The sequence below is a fragment of the Pseudophryne corroboree genome, chromosome 9 (genome assembly GCF_028390025.1).
Source record: "Pseudophryne corroboree isolate aPseCor3 chromosome 9, aPseCor3.hap2, whole genome shotgun sequence".
Classification (NCBI taxonomy): domain Eukaryota; kingdom Metazoa; phylum Chordata; class Amphibia; order Anura; family Myobatrachidae; genus Pseudophryne; species Pseudophryne corroboree.
In genome coordinates, this window is record NC_086452.1 from 451,550,802 (window position 1) to 451,576,887 (window position 26,086).

General features: G+C 47.8%; 1 protein-coding gene across 1 annotated transcript in view; it reads right to left on the reverse strand.

Moving 5' to 3' along the window:
- Positions 1-6,654: 6,654 nt before the first annotated feature.
- The window catches only part of TXNRD3 (thioredoxin reductase 3), a 34,685-nt gene continuing 15,253 nt past the window's right edge, over positions 6,655-26,086 (reverse strand). The window contains exons 9-16 of the mRNA XM_063941208.1: positions 23,138-23,363; positions 22,085-22,177; positions 21,901-21,977; positions 21,662-21,818; positions 21,329-21,436; positions 15,212-15,307; positions 8,167-8,301; positions 6,655-7,764 (exon numbers count right to left, since the gene is read on the reverse strand). Coding sequence (XP_063797278.1) covers positions 7,702-7,764; positions 8,167-8,301; positions 15,212-15,307; positions 21,329-21,436; positions 21,662-21,818; positions 21,901-21,977; positions 22,085-22,177; positions 23,138-23,363 — 955 coding nt within the window. The 3' untranslated portion in view covers positions 6,655-7,701. The remainder of the gene's footprint in view (positions 7,765-8,166; positions 8,302-15,211; positions 15,308-21,328; positions 21,437-21,661; positions 21,819-21,900; positions 21,978-22,084; positions 22,178-23,137; positions 23,364-26,086) is intronic.

Genomic DNA, 26,086 nt, shown 5'->3' on the forward strand with positions numbered 1-26,086 from the left:
CACAAAAAGGGGGTTGTATATGCAATACTCCCTTGACAAACTTCTGGACTTCAGGAACTGAAGCCAATTCTTTCTGGAAGAAAATTGACAGGGCCGAAATTTGAACCTTAATGGACCCCAATTTGAGGCCCATAGACACTCCTGTTTGCAGGAAATGCAGGAATCGACCGAGTTGAAATTTCTTCGTGGGGCCTTCCTGGCCTCACACCACGCAACATATTTTCGCCACATGTGGTGATAATGTTTTGCGGTCACCTCCTTCCTGGCTTTGACCAGGGTAGGAATGACCTCTTCCGGAATGCCTTTTTCCCTTAGGATCTGGCGTTCCACCGCCATGCCGTCAAACGCAGCCGCGGTAAGTCTTGGAACAGACCTGGTACTTGCTGAAGCAAGTCTCTTCTTAGCGGCAGAGGCCATGAGTCCTCTGTGAGCATTTCTTGAAGTTCCGGGTGCCACGTCCTTCTTGGCCAATCCGGAGCCACGAATATAGTTCTTACTCCTCTACGTCTTATAATTCTCAGTACCTTGGTTATTAGAAGCAGAGGAGGGAACACATACACCGACTGGTACACCCACGGTGTTACCAGAACGTCCACAGATATTGCTTGAGGGTCTCTTGACCTGGCGCAATACCTGTCCAGTTTTTTGTTCAGGCGGGACGCCATCATGTCCACCTTTGGTCTTTCCCAACGGTTCACAATCATGTGGAATACTTCCCGATGAAGTCCCCACTCTCCCGGTTGGAGGTCGTGCCTGCTGAGGAAGTCTGCTTCCCAGTTGTCCACTCCCGGAATGAACACTGCTGACAGGGCTATCACATGATTTTTCGCCCAGCGAAGAATCCTTGCAGTTTCTGCCATTGCCCTCCTGCTTCTTGTGCCGCCCTGTCTGTTTACGTGGGCGACTGCCGTGATGTTGTCCCACTGGATCAATACCGGCTGACCTTGAAGCAGAGGTCTTGCTAAGCTTAGAACATTGTAAATTGCCCTTAGCTCCAGTATATTTATGTGGAGAGAAGTCTCCAGACTTGATCACACTCCCTGGAAATTTTTTCCCTGTGTGACTGCTCCCCAGCCTCTCAGGCTGGCATCCGTGGTCACCAGGACCCAGTCCTGAATGCCGAATCTGCGGCCCTTTAGTAGATGAGCACTCTGCAGCCACCGCAGAAGAAACACCCTTGTCCTTGGAGACAGGGTTATCCGCTGATGCATCTGAAGATGCGATCCGGACCATTTTTCCAGCAGATCCCACTGAAAAGTTCTTGCGTGAAATCTACCGAATGGAATCGCTTCGTAAGAAGCCACCATTTTTCCCAGGACCCTTGTGCAATGATGTACTGACACTTTTCCTGGTTTTAGGAGGTTCCTGACTAGCTCGGATAACTCCCTGGCTTTCTTCTCCGGGAGAAACACCTTTTTCTGGACTGTGTCCAGAATCATCCCTAGGAACAGCAGACGTGTCGTCGGAAACAGCTGCGGTTTTGGAATATTTAGAATCCACCCGTGCCGTCGTAGAACTACTTGAGATGGAGGTCGGAGTAGCACTAACTGTTCTCTGGACCTTGCCCCTATCAGGAGATCGTCCATTTTCTTTGAAGAAGAATCATCATTTCGGCCATTACCTTGGTAAGGACCCGGGGTGCCGTGGACAATCCAACCGGCAGCGTCTGAAACTGATAGTGACAGTTCTGTACCACGAACCTGAGGTACCCTTGGTGAGAAGGGCAAATTGGGACATGGAAGTAAGCATCCCTGATGTCCCGGAACACCATATAGTCCCCTTCTTCCTGGTTCGCTATCACTGCTCTGAGTGACTCCATCTTGATTTGAACCTTTGTATGTAAGTGTTCAACTATTTCAGATTTAGAATAGGTCTCACCGAGCCGTCTGGCTTCAGTACCACAATATAGTGTGGAATAATACCCCTTTCCTTGTTGTAGGAGGGGTACTTTGATTATCACCTGCTGGGAATACAGCTTGTGAATTGTTTCCACTACTGCCTCCCTGTCGGAGGGAGACGTTGGTAAAGCAGACTTCAGGAACCTGCGAGGGGGAGACGTCTCGAATTTCCAATCTGTACCCCTGGGATACTACTTGTAGGATCCAGGGGTCCACTTGCGAGTGAGCCCACTGCGTGCTGAAACTCTCGAGACGACCCCCCCCCACCGCACCCGAGTCCGCTTGTACGGCCCCAGCGTCATGCTGAGGACTTGGCAGAAGCGGTGGAGGGCTTCTGTTTCTGGGAATGGGCTGCCTGCTGCAGTCTTCTTCCCTTTCCTCTATCCCATGGTAGATATGACTGGCCTTTTGCCCGCTTGCCCTTATGGGGACGAAAGGACTGAGGCTGAAAAGACGTTGTCTTTTTCTCCTTTATACGGCAATACTTCCATGTGCCGTTTGGAATCTGCATCACCTGACCACTGTCGTGTCCATAAACAACTTCTGGCAGATATGGACATCGCACTTACTCTTGATGCCAGAGTGCAAATATCCCTCTGTGCATCTCGCATATATAGAAATGCATCCTTTAAATGCTCTATAGTCAATAAAATACTGTCCCTGTCAAGGGTATCAATATTTTCAGTCAGGGAATCCGACCAAGCCACCCCAGCTCTGCACATCCAGGCTGAGGCGATCGCTGGTCGCAGTATAACACCAGTATGTGTGTATATACTTTTTAGGATATTTTCCAGCCTCCTATCAGCTGGCTCCTTGAGGGCGGCCCTATCTGGAGACTGTACCGCCACTTGTTTTGATAAGCGTGTGAGCGCCTTATCCACCCTAAGGGGTGTTTCCCAACGCGCCCTAACTTCTGGCGGGAAAGGGTATACCGCCAATAATTTTCTAACAGGGGAAACCCACGCATCATCACACACTTCATTTAATTTATCTGATTCAGGAAAAACTACAGGTAGTTTTCACACTCCACATAATACCCTTTTTTGTGGTACTTGTAGTATCAGAAATATGTAACACCTCCTTCATTGCCCTTAACAAGTAACATGTGGCCCTAAAGGAAAATACGTTTGTTTCTTCACCGTCGACACTGGAGTCAGTGTCCGTGTCTGTGTCTGTGTCGACCGACTGAGGTAAAAGGACGTTTTAACGCCCCTGACGGTGTTTGAGACGCCTGGACAGGTACTAATTGGTTTGCCGGCCGTCTCATGTCGTCAACCGACCTTGCAGCGTGTTGACATTATCACGTAATTCCTTAAATAAGCCATCCATTCCGGTGTCGACTCCCTAGAGAGTGACATCACCATTACAGGCAATTGCTCCGCCTCCTCATCAACATCGTCCTCATACATGTCGACACACACGTACCAACACACAGCACACACACAGGGAATGCTCTGATAGAGGACAGGACCCACTAGCCCTTTGGGGAGACAGAAGGAGAGTTTGCCAGCACACACCAAAAACGCTATAATTATACAGGGACAACCTTTATATAAGTGTTTTTCCCTTATAGCATTTTAATATATATAGTCATATCGCCAAATAAGTGCCCCCCCTCTCTGTTTTAACCCTGTTTCTGTAGTGCAGGGGAGAGCCTGGGAGCCTTCCCACCAGCATTTCTGTGAGGGAAAATGGCGCTGTGTGCTGAGGAGAATAGGCCCCGCCCCCTTTTCGGCGGGCTTCTTCTCCCGTTTTTCTGAGACCTGGCAGGGGTTAAATACATCCATATAGCCCCCAGGGGCTATATGTGATGTATTTTTAGCCAGAATAAGGTACTATCATTGCTGCCCAGGGCGCCCCCCCCAGCGCCCTGCACCCTCAGTGACCGCTGCTATGAAGTGTGCTGACAACAATGGCGCACAGCTGCAGTGCTGTGCCCTACCTTATGAAGACTGAAAAGTCTTCTGCCGCCGGTTTCTGGACCTCTTCACTTTTCGGCATCTGCAAGGGGGTCGGCGGCGCGGCTCCGGGACGAACCCCAGGGTGAGACCTGTGTTCCGACTCCCTCTGGAGCTAATGGTGTCCAGTAGCCTAAGAAGCCAATCCATCCTGCACGCAGGTGAGTTCACTTCTCTCCCCTAAGTCCCTCGATGCAGTGAGCCTGTTGCCAGCAGGACTCACTGAAAATAAAAAAAACCTAACAAAACTTTTACTCTAAGCAGCTCTTTAGGAGAGCCACCTAGATTGCACCCTTCTCGGCCGGGCACAAAAATATAACTGAGGCTTGGAGGAGGGTCATAGGGGGAGGAGCCAGTGCACACCACCTGATCCTAAAGCTTTTACTTTTGTGCCCTGTCTCCTGCGGAGCCGCTATTCCCCATGGTCCTGACGGAGTCCCCAGCATCCACTAGGACGTCAGAGAAAGGAAATTTTAATTAAACAGAACAGGCAAATAATTTAGCTACAGCACCCCCTATGGCTTAATCCTGTTTGCCCTCTGCTTATCCAAAGGAGCTAGCTTGTGGCATGTCCTAGGCCGCACATAACTTACTCGTTATGCAATCACTTAGCAGTGTATAGTGCCGGCGACGTACCAACCGGATCTCACAGCCCAACCTTTCAGTCCAAATCCATTTATACAAAACCCCAGATGTAGGTCTCAACTTCTGAAAGGTGTATGCATGGGTTCAGTACGAAATCCAGACTCTCTGGATCTAAACGGTCGAAATACAGACGCCGGAAACCCGACCTTGAGAACGTGTCCCTTGCAGGCTCACCACGCTATGGGTCCGGGTCGCACAGTAATCTATTCCCCTTAGGTTGTTGGTCCATGCCACCACTTGAAGTGGTGATTCTGAGCGGATCTTGGGATTCCAACCACCACGTTTCAATGGGTGTCTGGATTTCAGCGTCAGTAACACGATTGACGGGAAATTAAGTGCATCCCGCGTGCGTGGCCACCTTAATCGTAGCATATACATTATTTCAAGATTTAATAATCTCACCGTTTTAGTCTTGGCACTAAGCACAACAAATGTATTGATATTTTAAGCACAAACAACAAGTGTATACTGGAAGCAACAGGTTCTGCTTTAATAAGACCATTTCACACACTCACTTAAGTTGCTGCAGCAGTTAGTCGACAGAAAGTTATGCGGTTTGGTGGGTGGTCACATTTTCTCTACATCAGCTTACACAACTCTAATAGCAGGCTTCCATACTACATTAATGCAACCAATCAATTCACTGGTACACAAACCGGGTGCCGAATAAAAACAAAAACACCCACAGCAAGAGTTTCAAATGTATTTATATTTGTGCCCGAGTGATGGGCAGCTCTCGGATTAACAATGTGACCATAGACCATGACATAATGCCTACATTGCATATGTATCAGGCCAGATGGATAGTCATTTAACAGATGTTCTGATACTATGGAATATACCAATTTAGTGAAGGCTGCTGCTCTATGTGAATGGATATGTTGCAATTCTCGCATTTATTACTAAAGCAACAAATAAAACAAATGGCCAAATGGTATCACTGCTGAACACTAACGTTACATCTGCCTATCTCGGGTGCATGTTGCACCGTCAAAGCAGAATGTTCTGGTGTGGAAAAATCAGCCAACACATGGCTGACTACTAAATCCCACTATTAAATGGCAAGCGCTGCAGTTTAGAATTGGACGAAAACGCAACTGTATGCACCCCCCCCCTTAGAGCTTAACAGTAACCTCACCCCCAGTCTAACACTAATGTTAACAATTTCACAATGCCGGACGTTTAAAGGCCAGTAGTCCATAGATTTGCTTTAGAACTATGTTCATGCTTTATGTATTTCTATCAAGGTACATGTTCCATTTATGGATCCCACTTACAGGTGCTTTCGAAGCAGTTACTTTGTGAGGGCACAAAAATAAAGCAACACTTCCTTTTAATGAGCACGAGGAAATGAAGGAAGTGGTGGGTAAGTGCCAAACGCGTTATAAACAGCGCTATCTGACACATAACCGAACGTGTGTGTATATGAAAGCAAAATCACTTCTCACAGGTACAGGTTGAGAATCCCATATCAAAATATTCCAAAACAGAATTTTTTGAGTGAGATAGTGAAACCTTTGTTTTCTGATGGCTCAATGTACACACTTTGTTTAATACATAGTTATTAAAAATATTGGCTAAAATGACCATCAGCCTGTGTGTATAAGATGTATATGAAACATAATTCTGTGCTTAGACTTGGGTCCCATCGCCATGATCTCATTATGGTATGCAATTATTCCAAAATACGGAAAAAAACAATATCCAAAATACTTCTGGTCCCAAGCATTTTGGATAAGGGATACTCAATCTGTATATAAAAACATCTAACAAGTACGGCTGGTGTAATAAGAGTCCGGACACACCCAACAGCTATATAGCAGTACATGGCTCTTTCAAAGCTGCTTTTTTATACATCTTTGAGGAATGTGAAAATTCAAGTCCAAAAAGAGCATGACCCATAGAAGCTGAAAATAATGTAGTGACCGGCGGAAACACATTGTTAGGTCATCAATTCCTGTGTAAAACCACTTCTTACACAAGGAGCCACTGCTGCCTAGGCGTAGCCATTGCATCACAGTCTGTAATACAGTCAATCATGCAGTTAGCACCCAGGCAGTCACAGTAACTAAGCCAAATAACCCTGGTGAAGCCTGCACGATTGCTGTGGCCAGTGTATGTGCACATGGTAATATCAGCAGCTACAAGTAAAGTAAATCTAAAAGGGTTTATTTCAGATATCTTAGCAGCTTTAACAGAGGTTGTGGATGCCCCTCCAAACAGGCAAAAGCTCATCTCACTAGATCCATAACTTTATACATTCACTTTCTGTAAGACCGGACACTCCAGTGCATTAGAGGCTTTTGTGGCATCTCAATGTAAAAATACATGACTATACGAAATACAAATATATGAAAGTAAGGGGCACCCCCCACCAGTGAAATTCCCTTGAAAGTGGCAAGCTTACCATGTAGCGGCAAATCTACATAACTGAGGCCTCTGCATCTTATTAACACTTTAGAATAAGTTTTAGTTTCTTTCTCCGGCAGCAGCTAAGCACCTAGGAGGTCTTTTGATCCATATTCTGGATTTACCTCGTGGATCTCATTATTCCATGACTCTAAAGAGAAGTTCCTCACACAGAAATAAAGTGTCAATAACTTTTATACATTATCTTTTTGAAAAATATTGCAAGCCAAAAAGAGTGTGGTACAAAAAAGTCATATCCTCATGGGAGGCAGCCATGCTGAACAACAGACTAACCCTCAACGCGTGAGATAAATACATGGACAGTATATACACCAACTCTACAAAAAAAGGTAATAACTAGTATTACCAGGATAAAAATGGCCATCGTGGGGAGAAAGACACAAAATAGAAAGGGTCTTTAGTAAAAGACCAAAAAAGAACCCCACAAAAAAAGAAACCTAAAGCTAAAGAGGAGACGAAGATATCTGGACTATGTTTGGGCATCAGTCAGTGCTCTCCTCAGTGCAAGGTGACGAGCAAAGACTTCACAATAAGCATTTCTGGAAAAACGCTAATCCAAACACGTCCAGACGTTCTGATAATCCTGCTGTTCCACTGTTCACCCGTGAGAATCCTCCTGTGGTTGACCAAAGCGTATCTATCAAGTTCCAGAGATGGTGACGCATTTATGAAAACCTCCAAAGTTTCGTTTTCCACCAGAGTCCGTTGAACCACAATGGTCTCTCAATAGGAAGATCGGTCAGGGGGACAGTTAACAGCAGGATCTAACCTCAGCAACCCTTCTGGGTGATGTCCCCTCCGGATGATTTGGTGACATCCATTGTAGTAAAGGTCTGAAAAAGAAATAAGATACCATGGATGGCAAATTACAAAACGAAAAATAAATATAAATATATATATAAATATATATATATATATATATATATATATATATATATATATATATATATATATATATATATATATATATATATATATATATATATATATATTTTAACTGCAAAGAAACACCCGCGCACTTTAGTACCAGCGGAACAGAACCATCGACAGCTAACATCTACAAGTTAGTGGTGGTTACACCTCAGCAGAGAAACATGCTATGGCAACCGCACACGTGGGCTAATCTTCACAAGTAACATTAAGGGATAAGCCTTGAGGGCCACGTTTGAGAACCTCTGAGGTAATGGCTCTAAGATCTTTGTGACTAGGTAGAAGTAATGCCACGTGGGACTCACCTCTGCACATGTCGGGTGAATGCCAATGGTCTCATCCAGTTTCTCTTTGGTTAGGCCACACTTCATTGCTGCACCAAAGCCCTGAGTGATCTCTCCAGCATTTGGACCCAAGACGTGGAACCCAATAACGCGATCCTAAAAACAATAGAGGCTTTTGAGTTTGAAGCCCTGCATTAACACAAAGGGAACACAGCTATCTCCTACTGTTCAATAACTAATTACATCACCAGCGGGATACACACCTACATGGTTGTATTCTGTGTTTAATTAAAAATCTAAAATGACCATTTCAATAAGTGATTGAAACTACACTACTGGGTATTTCAGGCGCATATATAGCGGATGCACGCACACACAAGTGTGATGGACAGCAGCGGATAGTGCTACAGCTTTGTCAGTTTGCAGTAAGTGACCAGAGCGCTTTAGAGGGGGCCATTCGTAGGCCGAACCAACGCTCGCAAGAATGCAGTCTCTTTAAAACGCAAATCTGTCACATTACACTGACCAACCCAGCTGAATTAAAGTGAAGTGGCTCAATTATGCGTGTACATTGGTTCAGCCCACCAAACATCAGCGCATACACTTAAACCCCCTTTTTCACCAAAATACTGGATCCAACAGGTTTTGGAACACCGTTCCAGTCAGGGTCAGACAGCTTTCACACTGTGGCTCCAACCTGGGCTGTTCCTGGGTCCATGCTGTTTACACTACACAAGGGTGCAGTCTCCCTCTTCTGCCGGCACTTGGAAATTACACCATCTCCGAGCACTGGGAAATTCAGCTCTCCCCGGTGTCTAGTCAAACCTGGAACGGGGTCAGACCAGCAACCTGCAGTGGAGCGGGGGTGTCCTGTCCAGAAGGTTGTTCGCCACCGGGGAGACGGGCATGGAGAGATTACAGCCTCCCCATATGAAGCGGGGATGGGGTAAAAACCGGAATGGTCCAGACCATACAGGGAGACTAATCTCTCCCTGCCCGGTGACAGCTGTCAGACAGTTCCTTTTTTTTTTTTTTTTTTTTTAAACCAATGGCCAAGCTGTAAACGGGACCTGGGTTTACACTGCCCCTTAATCCGGGTCCAACCCTGGAAATTCCTAAGTAGCTGAACCGAATATTTTTTTGGGGACCCTTTTCCATCGAGCTGCATCCCGGATTACCACGACAATAACCCGGGGGTTTTAGCGGCAGTGGAAAAAGGTGATTTTTGTTACTTACCGTAAAATCTCTTTCTCTGATTCCATCTGGGGGACGCTGCGCCATTACTTGTGGGGTTAGAGGTGTGTGGTTGTGGAGTTTGGCACAGAACTATTAAAACCTGACTCCTCCCCCCTCTAACCCCTCCCATCTCCTTCCTGCCTAGCCAGTACCTCAGTTAACGTTTAGCCAAGCCAAAGGAGATAGATCAAAGAAAATTAACTGGTTAAACCAGACAAACATCTGGGAGGGATCGCAGCGTCCCCCAGATGGAATCAGAGAAAGAGATTTTACGGTAAGTAACAAAAATCACCTTTTCTCTTTCATCCATCTGGGGGACGCTGCGCCATTACTTGTGGGATTTCCCAAAGCAAGCTAATAAGAGGAGGGAGACGGGGACGGCATAGCCGTCTTTAATATACGACGCCCAACAGCGGCAGTCTCCAAACCAAAAGTATGAAAACGGTGAAAGTATGTGTGAAAGTATGAATTGACGACCAGGTTGCCGCCCTGCACAGTTGCTCAACAGATGCACCACCGCGAACAGCCCCAAGAGGCTCCAACAGCTCTAGTAGAATGAGCCCTAATTGAGTCAGGAACCGAAACATTAGCAGACACGTAAGCCTGTCTTACGGCCGAAGTTATCCAACGGGCCACAGTATTTTTGGAGGCCGGCCAACCTCGTTTCGGAGCATCAATCAAAACCAGCAAGTTATCCGTACGCCGGAATGACTCGGTGCGAGACAAATAGACACGTAAAGCTCGAACCACATCCAGGAGAGCTAAATGAGAGTCCTCCCCAGGAGAAGATGTCGGAGTAAAGGCCGGAAGGACAATGTCCTGATTTAAATGGAATTTTGAAACAACCTTTGGAAGGAAAGAAGGCTTAGTCCGTAGAACCACCCGGTTCTCATGAAACACTAACAAGGGGGGTCTGCAAGAAAGAGCCGCCAACTCAGATACTCGTCTAGCTGAGGCAATAGCCAACAGAAAAACAACTTTCTGTGTCAGATAACGGAGTTCAACCGATTCTAAGGGTTCAAATGGAGAGGTCTGAAGAGTCGTAAGGACCAAGTTTAAATCCCAGGGAGGAACCGGAGGGACAAAAGGTGGTTGAATCCGAAGTACTCCCTGCAGGAATGTTTGAACCTCTGGAATATTTGCTAGTTTCTTCTGAAAAAGAACCGATAAAGCTGAAACCTGACCTTTTAGTGAAGAAAGCTTTAGGCCCTTGTCGAGACCCTCCTGAAGGAAAGAGAGTAGGCGAGGTAGCCTAAACAAATGCGGAGTTAGTCTCCGTTTTTCGCACCCTGCAATGTAAATACGCCATATCCTATGGTAAATGCCAGAGGTCACCGGTTTCCTTGCTCGAATCATCATCTGAACAACCGATCGAGAAAGACCTTTTGCCTTCAAAATCTTGGATTCAAGAGCCAAGCCGTCAAAGCCATCCTATGTAAATCTGGGTGGCGACAAGGTCCTTGAATAAGAAGATCTGGTCGCAGAGGTAGGCGAAAGGAGTCTGACGACCATACTTGCGCAGTAGAGTGTACCACTGTCGACGCGGCCAATCTGGAGCCACTAGAATCACTGCGAGACCCTGTCACCGAATGCGTTGAAGTAGACGCGGGATCAGTGGAATTGGCGGAAACACATATCCCAGTTGAAACTGCCATGGAGCAGTTAGAGCATCGATCAGGAATGCCTGTGGATCCTGAGTCCTTGCGCCGTAGTGAGGAAGTTCTGCGTTGAGGCGGGACGCCATCAGGTCTATGTCTGGCATTCCCCATCGGTCCACTAGAGAGAGGAACACCTCCTGATGAAGTTCCCATTCTCCCAGATGAATCGTGTGATGACTCAAAAAGTCTGCTTCCCTCCTGGAATGTGGATCGCGGAGATCACCGGAACCCAACGTTCCGCCCACGCGAGGATCTGAGCGACTTCTCTCATTGCGGACCAGCTGCGAGTTCCTCCCTGTTTGTTGATGTAAGCCACTGCGGTGGCATTGTCGGACTGCACACGAACTGGTTGACCCTGTACCATGGTTTGAATGTGAAGGAGTGCATACCGAATCGCCCTTAGTTCCAGAATGTTGATTTGCAATTTTGACTCCTGATTGCTCCAGCGTCCCTGGAAGTGAGGAGTCTGGAACACTGCCCCCCAACCACTGAGGTTTGCATCCATGGTGACCATGATCCAAGACCAGATAGTGAAAGGTGTACCCTTTTTCAAATTCCGACTGTGAAGCCACCATTGAAGAGACTGACGAGTCTTTACCGACAAGCGGATCAACTGTAATTCGAGACGCGGTTCCGTCCGAGTCCAGTTGTTGAGAATCTGAGTCTGGAGAGGTTGGGCATGAAATCTGGCATATGGAACTGCCTCGAAAGAGGATACCATCTTGCCCAACACCTGCATACATCTGAGGACCGACACTACTGGTAAGTGTAACAGGGTTCGGATTCTGGACTGTAGTCCCTGAATCTTGTCCGCCGGAAGAAACACCTTCTGGCTGTTGGTGTCGAATAGAAGTCCTAGAAAAATCATTGTCTGAGAAGGAAGTAGAGATGACTTTGGAAAGTTGATTATCCACCCGAACGATTGTAGCGTCTCCATCGTGAGATGCAGGTTCTGAGTGAGAATCTCCGCTGATGGTGCCTTGACCAACAGGTCGTCCAAATATGGAGTGATGTTGACCCCTTGACAACGGAGAACTGCGACTACATGACCTATGACCTTTGTAAAAAACCCAGGGAGCCGTAGAGAGACCAAAGGGAAGAGCCTGAAACTGAAAGTGCTCCGGGCCCACTGCAAATCTCAGTAGAGATTGATGTCCTACCCAAATCGGGACATGTAAGTAAGCGTCTTTTATGTTCTTGAATTTTTGGGTTGAGGGATACGGGTTGAGAGCCTTCAGATTCAGAATGGTTCGAAACGAACCATCCGGCTTGTCTACGAGAAAAAGACCTGAGTAAAAACCCCGACCCCTCTGATGAGAGGGAACCGGAATGATTACTCCATTTTGTAAGAGGGTTGTTATTGCCTGAAGGAGAGCTTGACGTCTGGAGGGATCGTCTGGGAGAGGTGTTATAAATAGTCGGGTTGGGACTGTTTCTTCGAAATCCAACATATATCCTCTGGATATGACTCCCATTATCCACCGATCCGGTTTCGATAGGAGCCACACATCCTTGAACTGAAGTAACCGGGCCCCAACCTTCTTTGATCCCTCCAGGAGACCTGAGGCGTCATGGCTCAGGTTTGTCGGCAGGCTTACTGGCCGGCCTGCGAATAGCCTGGGATCCTCTTCCTCTGAAAGACCCCCGTCTTGGAAATCTGTAGGAAGCACGAAAGGATTGGAAACTACCTCTGCCCTGTGTACGAAAGGACCGAAACCTTGTAGGTTTTGGTTTGTGAGGTGTAGATGGAAGGAAAGGGCTCTTTCCTCCAGTAGTGTCTGAAATAATCTTCTTTAACTCTGATCCAAAAAGAAACTCACCTTCAAAAGGCACTGCCGTCAAGGTTTGCTTTGAGTCAGAATCAGCATTCCAAACTCTAAGCCACAAGGAGCGTCTTGCGGATACTGTCAAGGCTGAAACCCGAGACTGTAGCGCAACTGAATCCAACCAGGCCTCACCCACATAAGTGAGGGCCTCCGAAATCTGCTCTGCTAATTGGATGGCTTCTGACGGATCGTCCGACTGCATTCCCGATACCACCTGTGCAAGCCATTCATCCACGGCCTTAAGTACCCAGGCACTCGCCAGTACTGGACGGAGGGAAACACCTGATAAAGAAAACATAGATTTTAGTAATGCTTCTATCTTCCTATCGGTAGTGTCTTTTAAGGTCACAGACTGTACCGACGGAATCACCGTAGCTTTTGCCAGATGTGAAATAGGAGCGTCTACCTTTGGGTCCGTCTCCCAAAATTTTGTATCTTCCTCCGTAAAGGGATATAGAAACTTTAACTTTTTAGGCGCCTGAAAACGAGAATCCGGCTTAAGCCAGGGTTCTTTTAAAATATCTGCAAAGTGAGAATAAGAAGGGAAGGCAGTAACCTGTCTCTTCTGTCGTTTGAAGAAGGGGGAAGGAGTCTCCTCCACCGCCGCGTCCTGAATATTAAGAGTCTGACGAATGGCTTCTATTAGCAATCTAACTTCCCAAGCCGAAACTTCATCCCATTCAGGATCTACCTCCCCCTCCTCCAAAGGAGATGACAGAGTGTCCGCCTCCTTACCTGGAAACGCTATAGCTGGTAACGGCTGCGATCGCTTAGTAGCAGTCGAACTGCTGGCCGCATTTACAAACTTATTTAAAGGACTGAGTTAAATCAGTGATACTCCTGCCCATATTCTGGGCCCTCAAGGGCTCCACCTGAGTCCGAGCAGATTCAGTCTCTCTAGACTGACGCAAATCTGAAATTGCACCAGAACATGCTGTACATAGGGTACCCGCGTCAGTACTACATTTTGCTAGCTTTGAGCCACACTGAGAGCAGGAAAATTAAACCACTGAGGCCGTTTTTCCCTTTGAAGGTTTGTCCGGTTTACTAGTCATTTTCTCTATTCTGAATGTACTAAAGAAAGTAGCATACAATTGTGACTAGTGACCTTTCAATAAGAAATTTATAGCTTGAAGAGATCTCTGGGACTGTAACCCAGTATGCTGGCTCTCTTTGCCAAGTAATAAACAGCCTTAGCTCATTAGCTTGATTGTAATCTCCCCCTATGAATAGCCCCTCTATACTTGCGGTTTTGTAAATAAAGTCTCCCCCTGAGAGGCTCTCCTGTACTGCACAGCGTCCCCTCCGGAAGATGGCGTCAGGCAAAGTGACGCGCGCGCGGGCAGAGCAGGGCGGGAAGCCGTCCCTGCACTCTCTGTTACTACGCGATCAACCGGAAGTTCGGGCTGCCGCGCGTTGCTAAGTATAGCGACTTACGCGGCGGCTTCTCCGGGATCCCCGTCCGTCCCCACAGCCCCTCAGACACTACTGCGGGTGTAGGGATACAGGTCTCCGGCATAGCTCCCGCTGGCGGGCTTGCGCCGGGGGAGAGGGGGTCGGGGGGGGTGAAATATTAATAATCAAATAAATAAATATTAAATAAAATAATAATAATAATAATAATAATAATAATAAAATAATAATAAAAGCAGTTAGGGACAGCCCAATACTGTCAGTGACAGATTGTGGCTGTCCAGTACCTTTTTGATCTGTCGTTTTAGTGAATAAAAAGGCCCCAGTGACCAAGGTATGGTGGCCCTTTCTGACAGCATCCTTGTTCCATTTATACCTGTCACCTGTAGACAGGGACTAGGTATAGAAAAAGAAAGGAAAAAGAAAAAAAAAAAAAAAAATCTAAGGAGAAAGAAAAACTGTGTCTGTACTCCACAGGCACAAAACTAAAACTGAGGTACTGGCTAGGCAGGAAGGAGATGGGAGGGGTTAGAGGGGGGAGGAGTCAGGTTTTAATAGTTCTGTGCCAAACTCCACAACCACACACCTCTAACCCCACAAGTAATGGCGCAGCGTCCCCCAGATGGATGAAAGAGAAATCTATTTGAAATTATTAATGTCCTTTAATATTGCAGAAATGTGATAGACATGTAACCATTCACGACCTAGTGGGTTGCAAGTCACTTACACAGCAGCATTTGCCTTAACAGATCAGCCTTAGAAGGCTAAGAATAAAGCAAACCTATGTAGATCAGACAGATGCTACTGGCAAATTACCTAGAACTACCACTGTACATCAAAGCAGGAAGGAAAGCAAGTCACAAGAGATGAGCAACTTCCTTTTCTACAGACATCCTGATGCCGCAAATTGACGCTTACAGTTGTTGAACGTACATTATCAAGTTTATTGCAGATTATTTTAGCGAAACACGTATTGTTATCACGTCCAGGTACCGTCCACTCCAGAGGCCAGAACAACGTGTGGTAAATCTGGAGAGAAAGAAAAAATAAGAAGATTTTAAACCTACCGGTAAATCTTTTTCTCCTAATCCGTAGAGGATGCTGGGGACTCCGTAAGGACCATGGGGTATAGACGGGCTCCGCAGGAGACATGGGCACTATAAAGAACTTTTAGTATGGGTGTGCACTGGCTGCTCCCTCTATGCCCCTCCTCCAGACCTCAGCTAGAGAACTGTGCCCAGAGGAGACGGACAGTACGAGGAAAGGATTTTTGCTAATCTAAGGGCAAGATTCATACCAGCCACACCATTCACACCGTATAACTTGGAACATACGCCACCAGTTAACAGTATGAACAAAACAGCATCAGCCAAAGACTGATCTCAACTGTAACATAACCCTTATGTAAGCAATAACTATATACAAGCCTTGCAGAAAAATGTCCGTACTGGGACGGGCGCCCAGCATCCTCTACGGACTACGAGAAAAAAAGATTTACCAGTAGGTTTAAAATCTTATTTTCTCTTACGTCCTAGAGGATGCTGGGGACTCCGTAAGGACCATGGGGATTACACCAAAGCTCCAGACCGGGCGGGAGAGTGCAGATGACTCTGCAGCACCGATTGAGCAAACATAAGGTCCTCCTCAGCCAGGGTATCAAACTTGTAGAATTTTGCAAAAAAGTGTTTGAACCCGACCAAGTCGCCGCTCGGCAAAGCTGTAACGCTGAGCCTCGGGCAGTCGCCCAAGAAGAGCCCACCTTCCTAGTGGAATGGGCCTTTACCGAATTTGGTAACGGCAATCCAGCCGTAGAATGAGCTTGCTGAATCGTGTTACAGTTCCAGTGAGCAATAGTCTTCTTAGAAGCAGGAGCGCCAACCTTGTTGGCTACATACAGGACAAACTGTGCCTCTGTTTTCCTAACCCTAGCCGTCCAGGCTACATAAATCTTTAAGGCCCCGACTACATCCAGGGACTTGGAATCCTCCAAGTCATTCGTAGCCACAGGTACCACAATAGGTTGGTTCATGTGAAACGATGAAACCACCTTAGGCAAAAATTGAGGACGAGTCCTTAATTCTGCTCTATCCACATGAAAAATCAAATAGGGGCTCTTGTGGGACAAGGCCGCCAATTCGGACACCCGCCTTGCAGATGCCAAGGCCAACAATATGACCACCTTCCAAGTGAGAAATCTTAACTCAACCGTATGAAGAGGTTCAAACCAGTGAGATTTTAAGAACTGTAAACACCACGTTAAGGTCCCATGGTGCCACTGGAGGCACAAAAGGGGGCTGTATGTGCAGCACTCCCTTTACAAAAGTCTGGACTTCTGGGGGAGAAGCCAATTCCTTCTGAAAGAAAATATAGGGCCGAAATCTGTACCTTAATGGAGCCTAAATTTGGACCCATATCCACTCCTGTCTGTAAACAGTGGAGAAAACGGCCCAGATGGAAATCTTCCGTAGGAGCATTCTTGACTTCACACCAAGATACATACTTTCTCCAGATACGGTGATAATGTTTTGCAGTCACTTCCTTTCTAGCTTTTATAAGAGTAGGGATGACTTCTTCCGGAAAGCCTTTTCCAGCTAGGATTCGGTGTTCAAACACCATGCCGTCAAACGTAACCGCGGTAAGTCTTGGAACACGCAGGGCCCCTTGTTGCAACAGGTCCTCTCTGAGAGGAAGAGGCCACGGATCTTCTGTGAGCATTTCCTGAAGATCTGAATACCAGGCCCTTCGAGGCCAATCCGGAACAATGAGTATTTTCTGTACTCTTTTTCGTCTTATGATTCTTAATATCTTTGAGATGAGCAGAAGAGGAGGGAACACAGATCGACTGAAACACCCATGGTGTCACCAGGGCGTCCACCGCTACTGCCTGAGGGTCCCTTGACCTGGCACAATACCTCCAAAGCTTCTTGTTGAGGCGTGAAGCCATCATGTCTATTTGAGGAAGTCCCCACTGACTTGTTATCTCTGCAAAAACTTCTGGATGAAGTCCCCACTCTCCTGGATGGAGATAGTGTCTGCTGAGGAAGTCTGCTTCCCAGTTGTCCACTCCCGGAATTAAGACTGCTGCCAAAGCGCTTATGTGATTTTCCGCCCAGCGCAGAATCTTGGTGGCTTCCGCCATTGCCACTCTGCTCCTTGTTCCGCCTTGGCGGTTTACATGAGCCACGGCTGTGACGTTGTCTGATTGAATCAGAACCGGTAGGTCGCGAAGAAGAATCTCCGCTTGACGTAGGCAGTTGTATATGGCCCTCAATTCCAGTACGTTGATGTGTAGACAAGCCTCCTGACTTGACCATATCCCCTGAAAGTTTCTTCCTTGTGTGACTGCTCCCCAACCTCGGAGGCTCACGTCCGTGGTCACCAGAACCCAGTCTTGAATGCCGAACCTGCGACCCTCTAGAAGAAGAGTACTCTGCAGCCACCATAGGAGAGAGACCCTGGACCTGGGGAACAGGCTTATTTTCTGATGAATTTGGAGATGGGACCCGGACCACTTGTCCAGAAGGTCCCACTGAAAAGTCCTCGCATGAAACCTGCCGATGGGGATGGCCTCGTAGGTCGCCACCATTTTCCCCAGTACTCGAGTGCATTGATAGACCGACACTCTTTTCGGTTTTAACAGGTCTCTGACCATGTTCTGGAGTTCCTGGGCTTTTTCCGTTAGGAGAAAAACCCTCTTTAGTTCTGTGTCCAGAATCATGCCTAAGAACGATAGTCGAATTGTTGGAACCAACTGTGACTTTGGTAGATTTAGAATCCAGCCATGTTGCTGCAGCACTCCCAGGGAGAGCGCCACGCTTTTCAGCAACTGATCTCTCGATCTCGCTTTTATCAGGAGATCGTCCAAGTACGGGATAATTGTGACTCCCTGCCGGCAAGGAGCACCATCATTTCCGCCATTACCTTGGTGAAAATCCTCGGGGCCGTGGAAAGCCCAAACGTCAACGTCTGAAACTGGTAATGACAGTCCTGTACAGCGAATCTCAGGTACACCTGATGAGGGGGATATATGGGGACATGAAGGTATGCATCCTTTATGTCCAGTGACACCATAAAACCCCCACCCCCCCTCCAGGCTGGAGTTTACCGCCCGGAGCGATTCCATCTTGAATTTGAATTTTCAAGTACAGGGTTTAGGGATTTTAAATTTAGAATGGGTCTGACCGAGCCATCCGGTTTCGGGACCACAAATAGGGTTGAATAGTACCCTTTTCCCTGTTGACCCCGGGGAACCTCGACAACCACTTTTTGAATTGCCGCTAAAATTATCTCCCTTTCTGGGGAAGAAGCTGGTAAAGCCGGCGAGGAGGCACGTCTTCGAATTCTAGCTTGTAACCTTGGGATACAATTTCCATCGCCCAAGGATCCACGTCTGACTGAACCCAGACGTGGCTGAATAGTCGAAGACGTGCTCCCACCGGCGCAGACTCCCTCAGTGGAGCCCCAGCGTCATGCGGTGGATTTAGTAGAAGCCGGGGAGGACTTCTGCTCCTGGGGACTAGCCGTAGCCGGCAGTTTTTTCCCTCTACCCTTACCTCTGGCGAGGAAGGAAGAGCCCCGACCTCTTCTGGACTTACGCGACCGAAAGGACTGCATCTGATATTGCGTCGTTTTCTTTTGCTGTGGGGGAAACATAAGGTAAATAGGTAGATTTAACCGCGGTAGCTGTGGAAACCAGGTCCGCGCGACCTTCCCCAAATAAATACTCACCTTTGTAAGGTAAAACTTCCATATGCTTCTTTGAGTCGGCATCACCTGTCCATTGGCGGGTCCACAGGGCTTGCCCTTTCAGAAATCGCCATGGCGTAGCCCAACGTCTGAGCGTCTCTCATATATAAGACTGCGTCTTTAATATGACCTAAGGTCAATAAAATGGTATCCCTATCTAGGGTATCAATGTCAGCTGACAAGGTATCTGTCCAAGCTGCTACCGCACTACAAACCCAAGCCGATGCTATTGCCGGTCTGAGCAAAGTAGCCGTATGTGTATAAATTGATTTTAAGGTAGTTTCCCGTCTGCGATCAGCAGGATCCTTGAGGGCTGCTTTTTTGACAAGCGCGTTAACGCCTTGTCCACTCTGGGTGAGGATTCCCACCGTAACCTGTCCTGCGCAGGGAAAGGATACGCCATAAGAATTATTTTAGGAATCTGCAGTTTGTCTGGAGTTTCCAAAGCTTTTTCAAAAAACGCGTTCAGCTCATGAGATGGGGGAAAGGTTACCTCAGGTTTCTTTTCCTTAAACATGTGTACCCTCGTGTCAGGGACAGAGGGGTCATCTGTGATATGCAAAGCATCCTTTATTGCAATAATCATGTAATTAATACTTTTGGCCACCCTTGGGTGTAACCTCGCATCATCATAGTCGACACTGGAGTCAGAATCCGTGTCTGCTACCTGGGACAGGGGACGTTTCTGAGACCCTGAAGGGCCCTGTGACACAGACAAAGCCATGGATTGACTCCCTGTTCTATCCCTGGACTCTGCTTTGTCTAATCTCTTATGTAATAAAGACACATTAGCATTTAAAACATTCCACATGTCCAACCAATCCGGTGTCTGCTTTGACAACGGCGACACCACAATCATTTGCTCCACCTCCTCCTTAGATGAGCCTTCCGCTTCAGACATGCCGACACACGCACTGACACCCCCACACACTCAGGGATATATTTATATGGAGACAATTCCCCACCAAGGCCCTTTGGATAGACAGAGAGAGTATACCAGCACCACCTGACACTGGAAACAGAATTCCCAGTTTAACAGCGCTTTTATACCAATATATGTATATACACTCACTGCGCCAATCTAATGTGCCCCCCCGCCCCCTCTTTTTTGCCCTCTGTCACCATGTTCAGCAGTTGAGAGTCCGGGGAGCCAGCTTCTCCGCAGTGTGCTGTGGAGAAAATGGCCCTGGTTAGTGCTGGAGGATCAAGCCCCGCCCCTTCAACCGCAGGCTTCGGTCCCGCTCAAATTCACAATCCTGGCGGGGATTATCTTATATACTGTCTCCACAGTATATCTATATACTTTAGCCAGTCCCAAGAGGTTTAATATTGCTGCCCAGGGCGCCCCCCCTGCGCCCTTCAGTGCCCGCTGTGTGTGGGAGCAATGGCGCGCAGCGTTACCTCAGAGAACATCTGAAGTCTTCAGCCGCCTTTGAAGTCTTCTTTCTTCTGATACTCACCCGGCTTCTATCTTCCGGCTCTGTGAGGGGGACTGCGGTGCTGCTCCGGGACGAACGGCGAGGGTGAGACCTGCGTTCCGAACCTCTGGAGCTAATGGTGTCCAGTAGTCTAAGAAGCAGAGCCTATCACTTAAGTAGGTCTGCTTCTCTGTCCTCAGTCCCACGATGCAGGGAGCCTGTTGCCAGCAGTGCTCCCTGAAAATAAAAAAAACTTAACAAAATTATTTTATCAGAGAAACTCGGTAGATCTCCCCTGCAGTGCATCCAGTCTCCTCTGGGCACAGGATCTAACTGATGTCTGGAGGAGGGGCATAGAGGGAGGAGCCAGTGCACACCCATACTAAAAAGTTCTTTAGAGTGCCCATGTCTCCCGCGAAGCCCGTCTATACCCCACGGTCCTTACGGAGTCCCCAGCATCCTCTAGGACGTAAGAGAAACATAGGTTATGCGATCTGCAAGGGAATGCGCTGGAGAACGATTTTTCTATCTAGCTTGTTTTACGTTCTGTAACACTAAGGCTCACAGGGGAGCGCTCTACACACATCCTGACTTTGTACCACAACACTGAACAGACCAAGAGGAAAGGAAACAGTTTACACAGTATTGATGATCTACCCACAATTCACTAAGTATGCTGGTATTACCCACAGGGTTTAAGGATGCCAACAGCAAGCGCAGTATATACCACATTCCGTGTAGCGCACAGAGCGGAGACATATTGGTGCATAGAAACCACCCCTCTGTATGGGGTCATGTAGAAACAAGACCATGATAGACTATACCACACTTCAGTGGAAGGGCGAGCAGAACGTTACACTAGAGCTGTACGAGCGTCTGGACATACCTCTAAACTTTCCTCGCCGAAAATTTCAATGGCTTTCTCCTCTGCATATCCACAGCTCCCGTACTCCATAGGAGTAAACACTGTCGTTGGGACGTTGATGTAATCACACTGGGGAGAATGAAGGACTTTAGTTACCACACTAGCAAGTGGACAAACGCTACCAGTGCTTGGACATGCCGAGCTCTGGCTTTATGCAAGACTATTAGCCTGTAGCCTTTAATACACACAAGGCAAAAGATCGATCTATAGGGACGCCCCAATAGAATGACTGAGACCACTGCCACTATTTTATGACCAAAACAGTTCCCCACCGATATAACTACACGTTTATACCTTCACAGTGGAGCCCCCGTATAGTCTTCTTGCCAGCAGTCGACCAGCCTGGATTGCTACTGGTGTCAACTCCAACTTTCCGTCAAGGATATCGCCTATGGCGTAGACGTGAGGCACATTGGTCTGTTCCTCATCATTCACCGGTACCTTGCCGTTCCTGGTATGGACAATTGAGGTTTATATAGCAGCTCAGCAGAGCCAAACCACAACAATATATATCTACACAGAAAGTGTGTCACCTATCGTTAATTTTCACTCCAATCTTCTCAAGACCAATGTTTTTGGTGCAGGAATCTCTGCCCACAGCAATCAGTACCTACAAGAAAGCAAAGCTTAAAACCACTTCAACAAATCTGCATAGGTCTACAGCAACTATATAGACGTGCAGAGATTCGGCAGATCGCTACGTCAAACCACACTTACGGTGTTATATTCATCTTCAATGACCGCCTCTCCTTCAGTAGACTTTGCCACGACTTTCAGCCTCCCAGGGGTGCCCTGCTCCAGCTGCTCAATCTACAGAAATCAGGCCTGGCATTACTTTCACTGCATTACAGCGCAACTACATATGACAGTTCAGCTATTTTCTAAGTCATCTCAGTACAGGGCAATACCAATCAGGCAAAGACGACTACGGTGCGCAGCATCAGAGGGGACCCTGGTTCCACAGTACCACCAATGGTCCTTTTCTGGCCGGTGATAAAGATTCAGTAGTTGTGATTAATAAAAGCATATATGTAGTACAGCCATCTGTGTCATACTGGCAATATTGTGCATCGACGGTGTAGGGTAGAACTTTATGCTACAGAAGTTCTCCGTGACAGCGCAGAACGGTTCGTTGCGTCACTTGGTAGAAAGGTCTATTGATGCTTCCAGAACATTATAAACAAAAAAGTGTTTAGATTGGCTCAATGTAGTATTAAAAAGTTTCCCATCCAAAATTGTATAAATTCATCATTGTGAGTTTGAGGGGTGGGAGCTATAATAAGAAACTAAATATGTACTTATTTCTCTGCTCCTGGGTCCCGCTGGGAGCCCGTCATGGCTGCCAGATTACTAATTAGGTTTAAAGCATCTGCAACTGGAATAAAAACAGACCTGCAGCATTTTCCCATAGTCTATCAGAGGGGGGTAAAGACATCAATTAGTGACTACAATCCTAGGACAGATCGCAGGAGTGCTTTGTCAGGCTGCTATAGACCCGGCCTAGCCACGTGCAGTTTGACCATAGGAAAGACTTCCATTAAATGATGGCTATGTTGGCATAACCAGTTTGCAGGTAATCGTCCATCTACCATAGTCTTACCAGCCCTACAGGCAACATATACAGAAACATTAGGTAGAGAAACTATTTTATAGTGAAGTCACTCCGAGACCTAAGGACCCCTCCTATAAAGAATGTGTCCACAAACAGATATCAAAGTCTGCGCCCTACAGGCTATTAACTACAGTGTAATGAGTAAGATTGTTTCTTACTGAAGTTGGTACAAACTTCTTGAGGAACTTCACTCCGTGACTTTCCATGTAAGCGCCAGCTCTCTCGGCCATCTCTTGGTCGAAGCCACGGAGGAATATGGATCGCACCATAACCGTGACATCCAAGCCTATACCAGCAAGGAACCCAGCACACTCCAAAGCCACGTAGGAGGCCCCGACCACAAGCGTCTTCCCAGGGGAGTAGGACAATGAGAAGAGATCATCACTATAGGGAGAGAGCACAAAGCTAGAATTACACACACGTACCACATTCCTCTCCATGCAGCAGTACTCGGATAGGTTGGCTCTATACAACACACACGGCAGGGTATTGGCTTGTCCTAATTATTACCCGAGTGGGGCTCAGCACTGATGGAAAACATATGAGCAGGTTTTATGGTACAATAGATGGAGTTGAGAGAGGACTGTAGGTAGGAGGACAAAATGCCCCAAGACAAAAAGCCACTTTGGTCTTCAGAACTAGGGGATCTAAAGACAATTCCCTGGAGCCTATTCACTGCTGCTGAAGTCCCCAATCCCGCAAGCTTTGCCAAACACCTACTGTAAGATAAGCACCTCTAGTTTATCACCAGCAGGGCCGGCTCCAGGCATACTAGCACCCTGAGCGAGAAAATGTAAAAGCGCCCCCCAACCCCTATGCGCGCCGAAGGCGCGCGCGCTTCGGGAAAAGTGGCCGTGGCCTCCTGGGAAAGTGGGTGTGGCCTCGTAACTTCATATTATTAAACTATAAATAAATATATTTTTTCACACCCCCTCTATGCACACAATTAGCAGCCTTATGCAGAACAGCCACAGTAGTGTTCCTTACACACAATGTCTCCAGTGTAGTGCCAGCTACACATGACATGCCCCGCAGCAGTGCCAGCAACACATGACATGCCCCGCAGCAGTGCCAGCTACACATGACATGCCCCGCAGCAGTGCCAGCTACACACAATAGACCCCCAGCAGTGCCAACTACACATGATAGTGTTCACGTTTTAGGGCAGGGTGCTGATCACAAGGAGGGCACATTTTTAAGTAAGGAGGGCAAAATGATGTACATACTGTAATGCTTGGTGCTCCTCCACCCACATGCTGAAGCAGGGACAGTGCGCGCCGAAGGCGCGCAGCAAAAATTTAGGGGCGTTGCTTCGTGGGGAAGGTGCATGACCACAGAATAGTGGCAATTCGCATTACACCACATAGTAGTGCAGCTAATACACTTTGCACCAGGTAGAACCTCCTATACACTTTGCGCCAGGCAGAGCACGATAGACACTTTGCGCCAGGCAGCGCACGATAGACACATTGCCTAGCCACAGACGCCTAGTAGATACACTACATGATATGCCCCCCAGCAGTGCCAGCTACACGTGACATGCCCCCCAGCTACACGTGACATGCCCCCCAGCAGTGCCAGCTACACGTGACATACCCCCAGCAGTGCCAGCTACACGTGACATGCCCCCCAGCAGTGCCAGATACATAAATGGCCACACAGTGCAGATATGCCCCCAGTGCCAGATACATAAATGCCCCCACAATGCCAGATACATAAATGACCACACAATGCCAGATACATAAGTGCCCCCACAGTGCCAGATGCATCAATGACCCCACAGTGCCAGATACATAAGTGCCAGATCCATAAATGCCCCCAGTGCCACAAAACATAAATGCCCCCACAGTGCCAGATAAATAAATGCCCGCCGTGCCACAAAACATAAAAGCCCCCACAGTGCAGATATGCCCCCACAGTGCCAGATACATAAATGCCCCCAGTGCCAGAAACATAAATGCCCCCACAGTGCCAGAAACATAATGCCCCCACAGTGCAGATATGCCCCCACAGTGCCAGATACATAAATGCCCCCAGTGCCAGAAACATAATGCCCCCACAGTGCCAGAAACATAATGCCCCCACAGTGCAGATATGCCCCCACAGTACCAGAAAAATAATGCCCCCACAGTGCAGATATGCCCCCACAGTGCCAGAAAAATAATGCCCCCAGTGCAGATATGCCCCCACAGTGCCAGAAAAATAATGCCCCCACAGTGCAGATATGCCCCCACAGTGCCAGAAAAATAATGCCCCCACAGTGCCAGAAAAATAATGCCCCCACAGTGCAGATATGCCCCCACAGTGCCAGAAAAATAATGCCCCCACAGTGCCAGAAAAATAATGCCCCCACAGTGCAGATATGCCCCCACAGTGCCAGAAAAATAATGCCCCCACAGTGCAGATATGCCCCCACAGTGCAGATATGCCCCCACAGTGCCAGAAAAATAATGCCCCCACAGTGCAGATATGCCCCCACAGTGCCAGAAAAATAATGCCCCCACAGTGCAGATATGCCCCCACAGTGCCAGAAAAATAATGCCCCCACAGTGCCAGAAAAATAATGCCCCCACAGTGCAGATATGCCCCCACAGTGCCAGAAAAATAATGCCCCCACAGTGCAGATATGCCCCCACAGTGCCAGAAAAATAATGCCCCCACAGTGCAGATATGCCCCCACAGTGCCAGAAAAATAATGCCCCCACAGTGCAGATATGCCCCCAGTGCCAGAAAAATAATGCCCCCACAGTGCCAGAAAAATAATGCCCCCACAGTGCCAGAAACATAAACGGCCCCACACAGTGCCAGACAGATTTTAACTTACCTGTCACTGACACTGCGGTGCTGCTGGGAGCCGGGAATACTGCTGTGGGCGCGGGCGGGCCGCGGACGGAGGATCGAAACTGTCTGCACGCTATGCACGCTGTGCGGCGCCGGCGTCCAACGTCAGACGCCGGCGCCGCACAGCGCGCTGCATAGCGCACACAAGCGGCCGGGAGTGGGACACACGGAGGCTGGCTCCAGGCAGGAATATGGCGGCCGCAGCGTGCGGCGCCCTGTAAGAGTGGCGCCCCGCGCGGCCGCTCTAGTCGAACATGCCTGGAGCC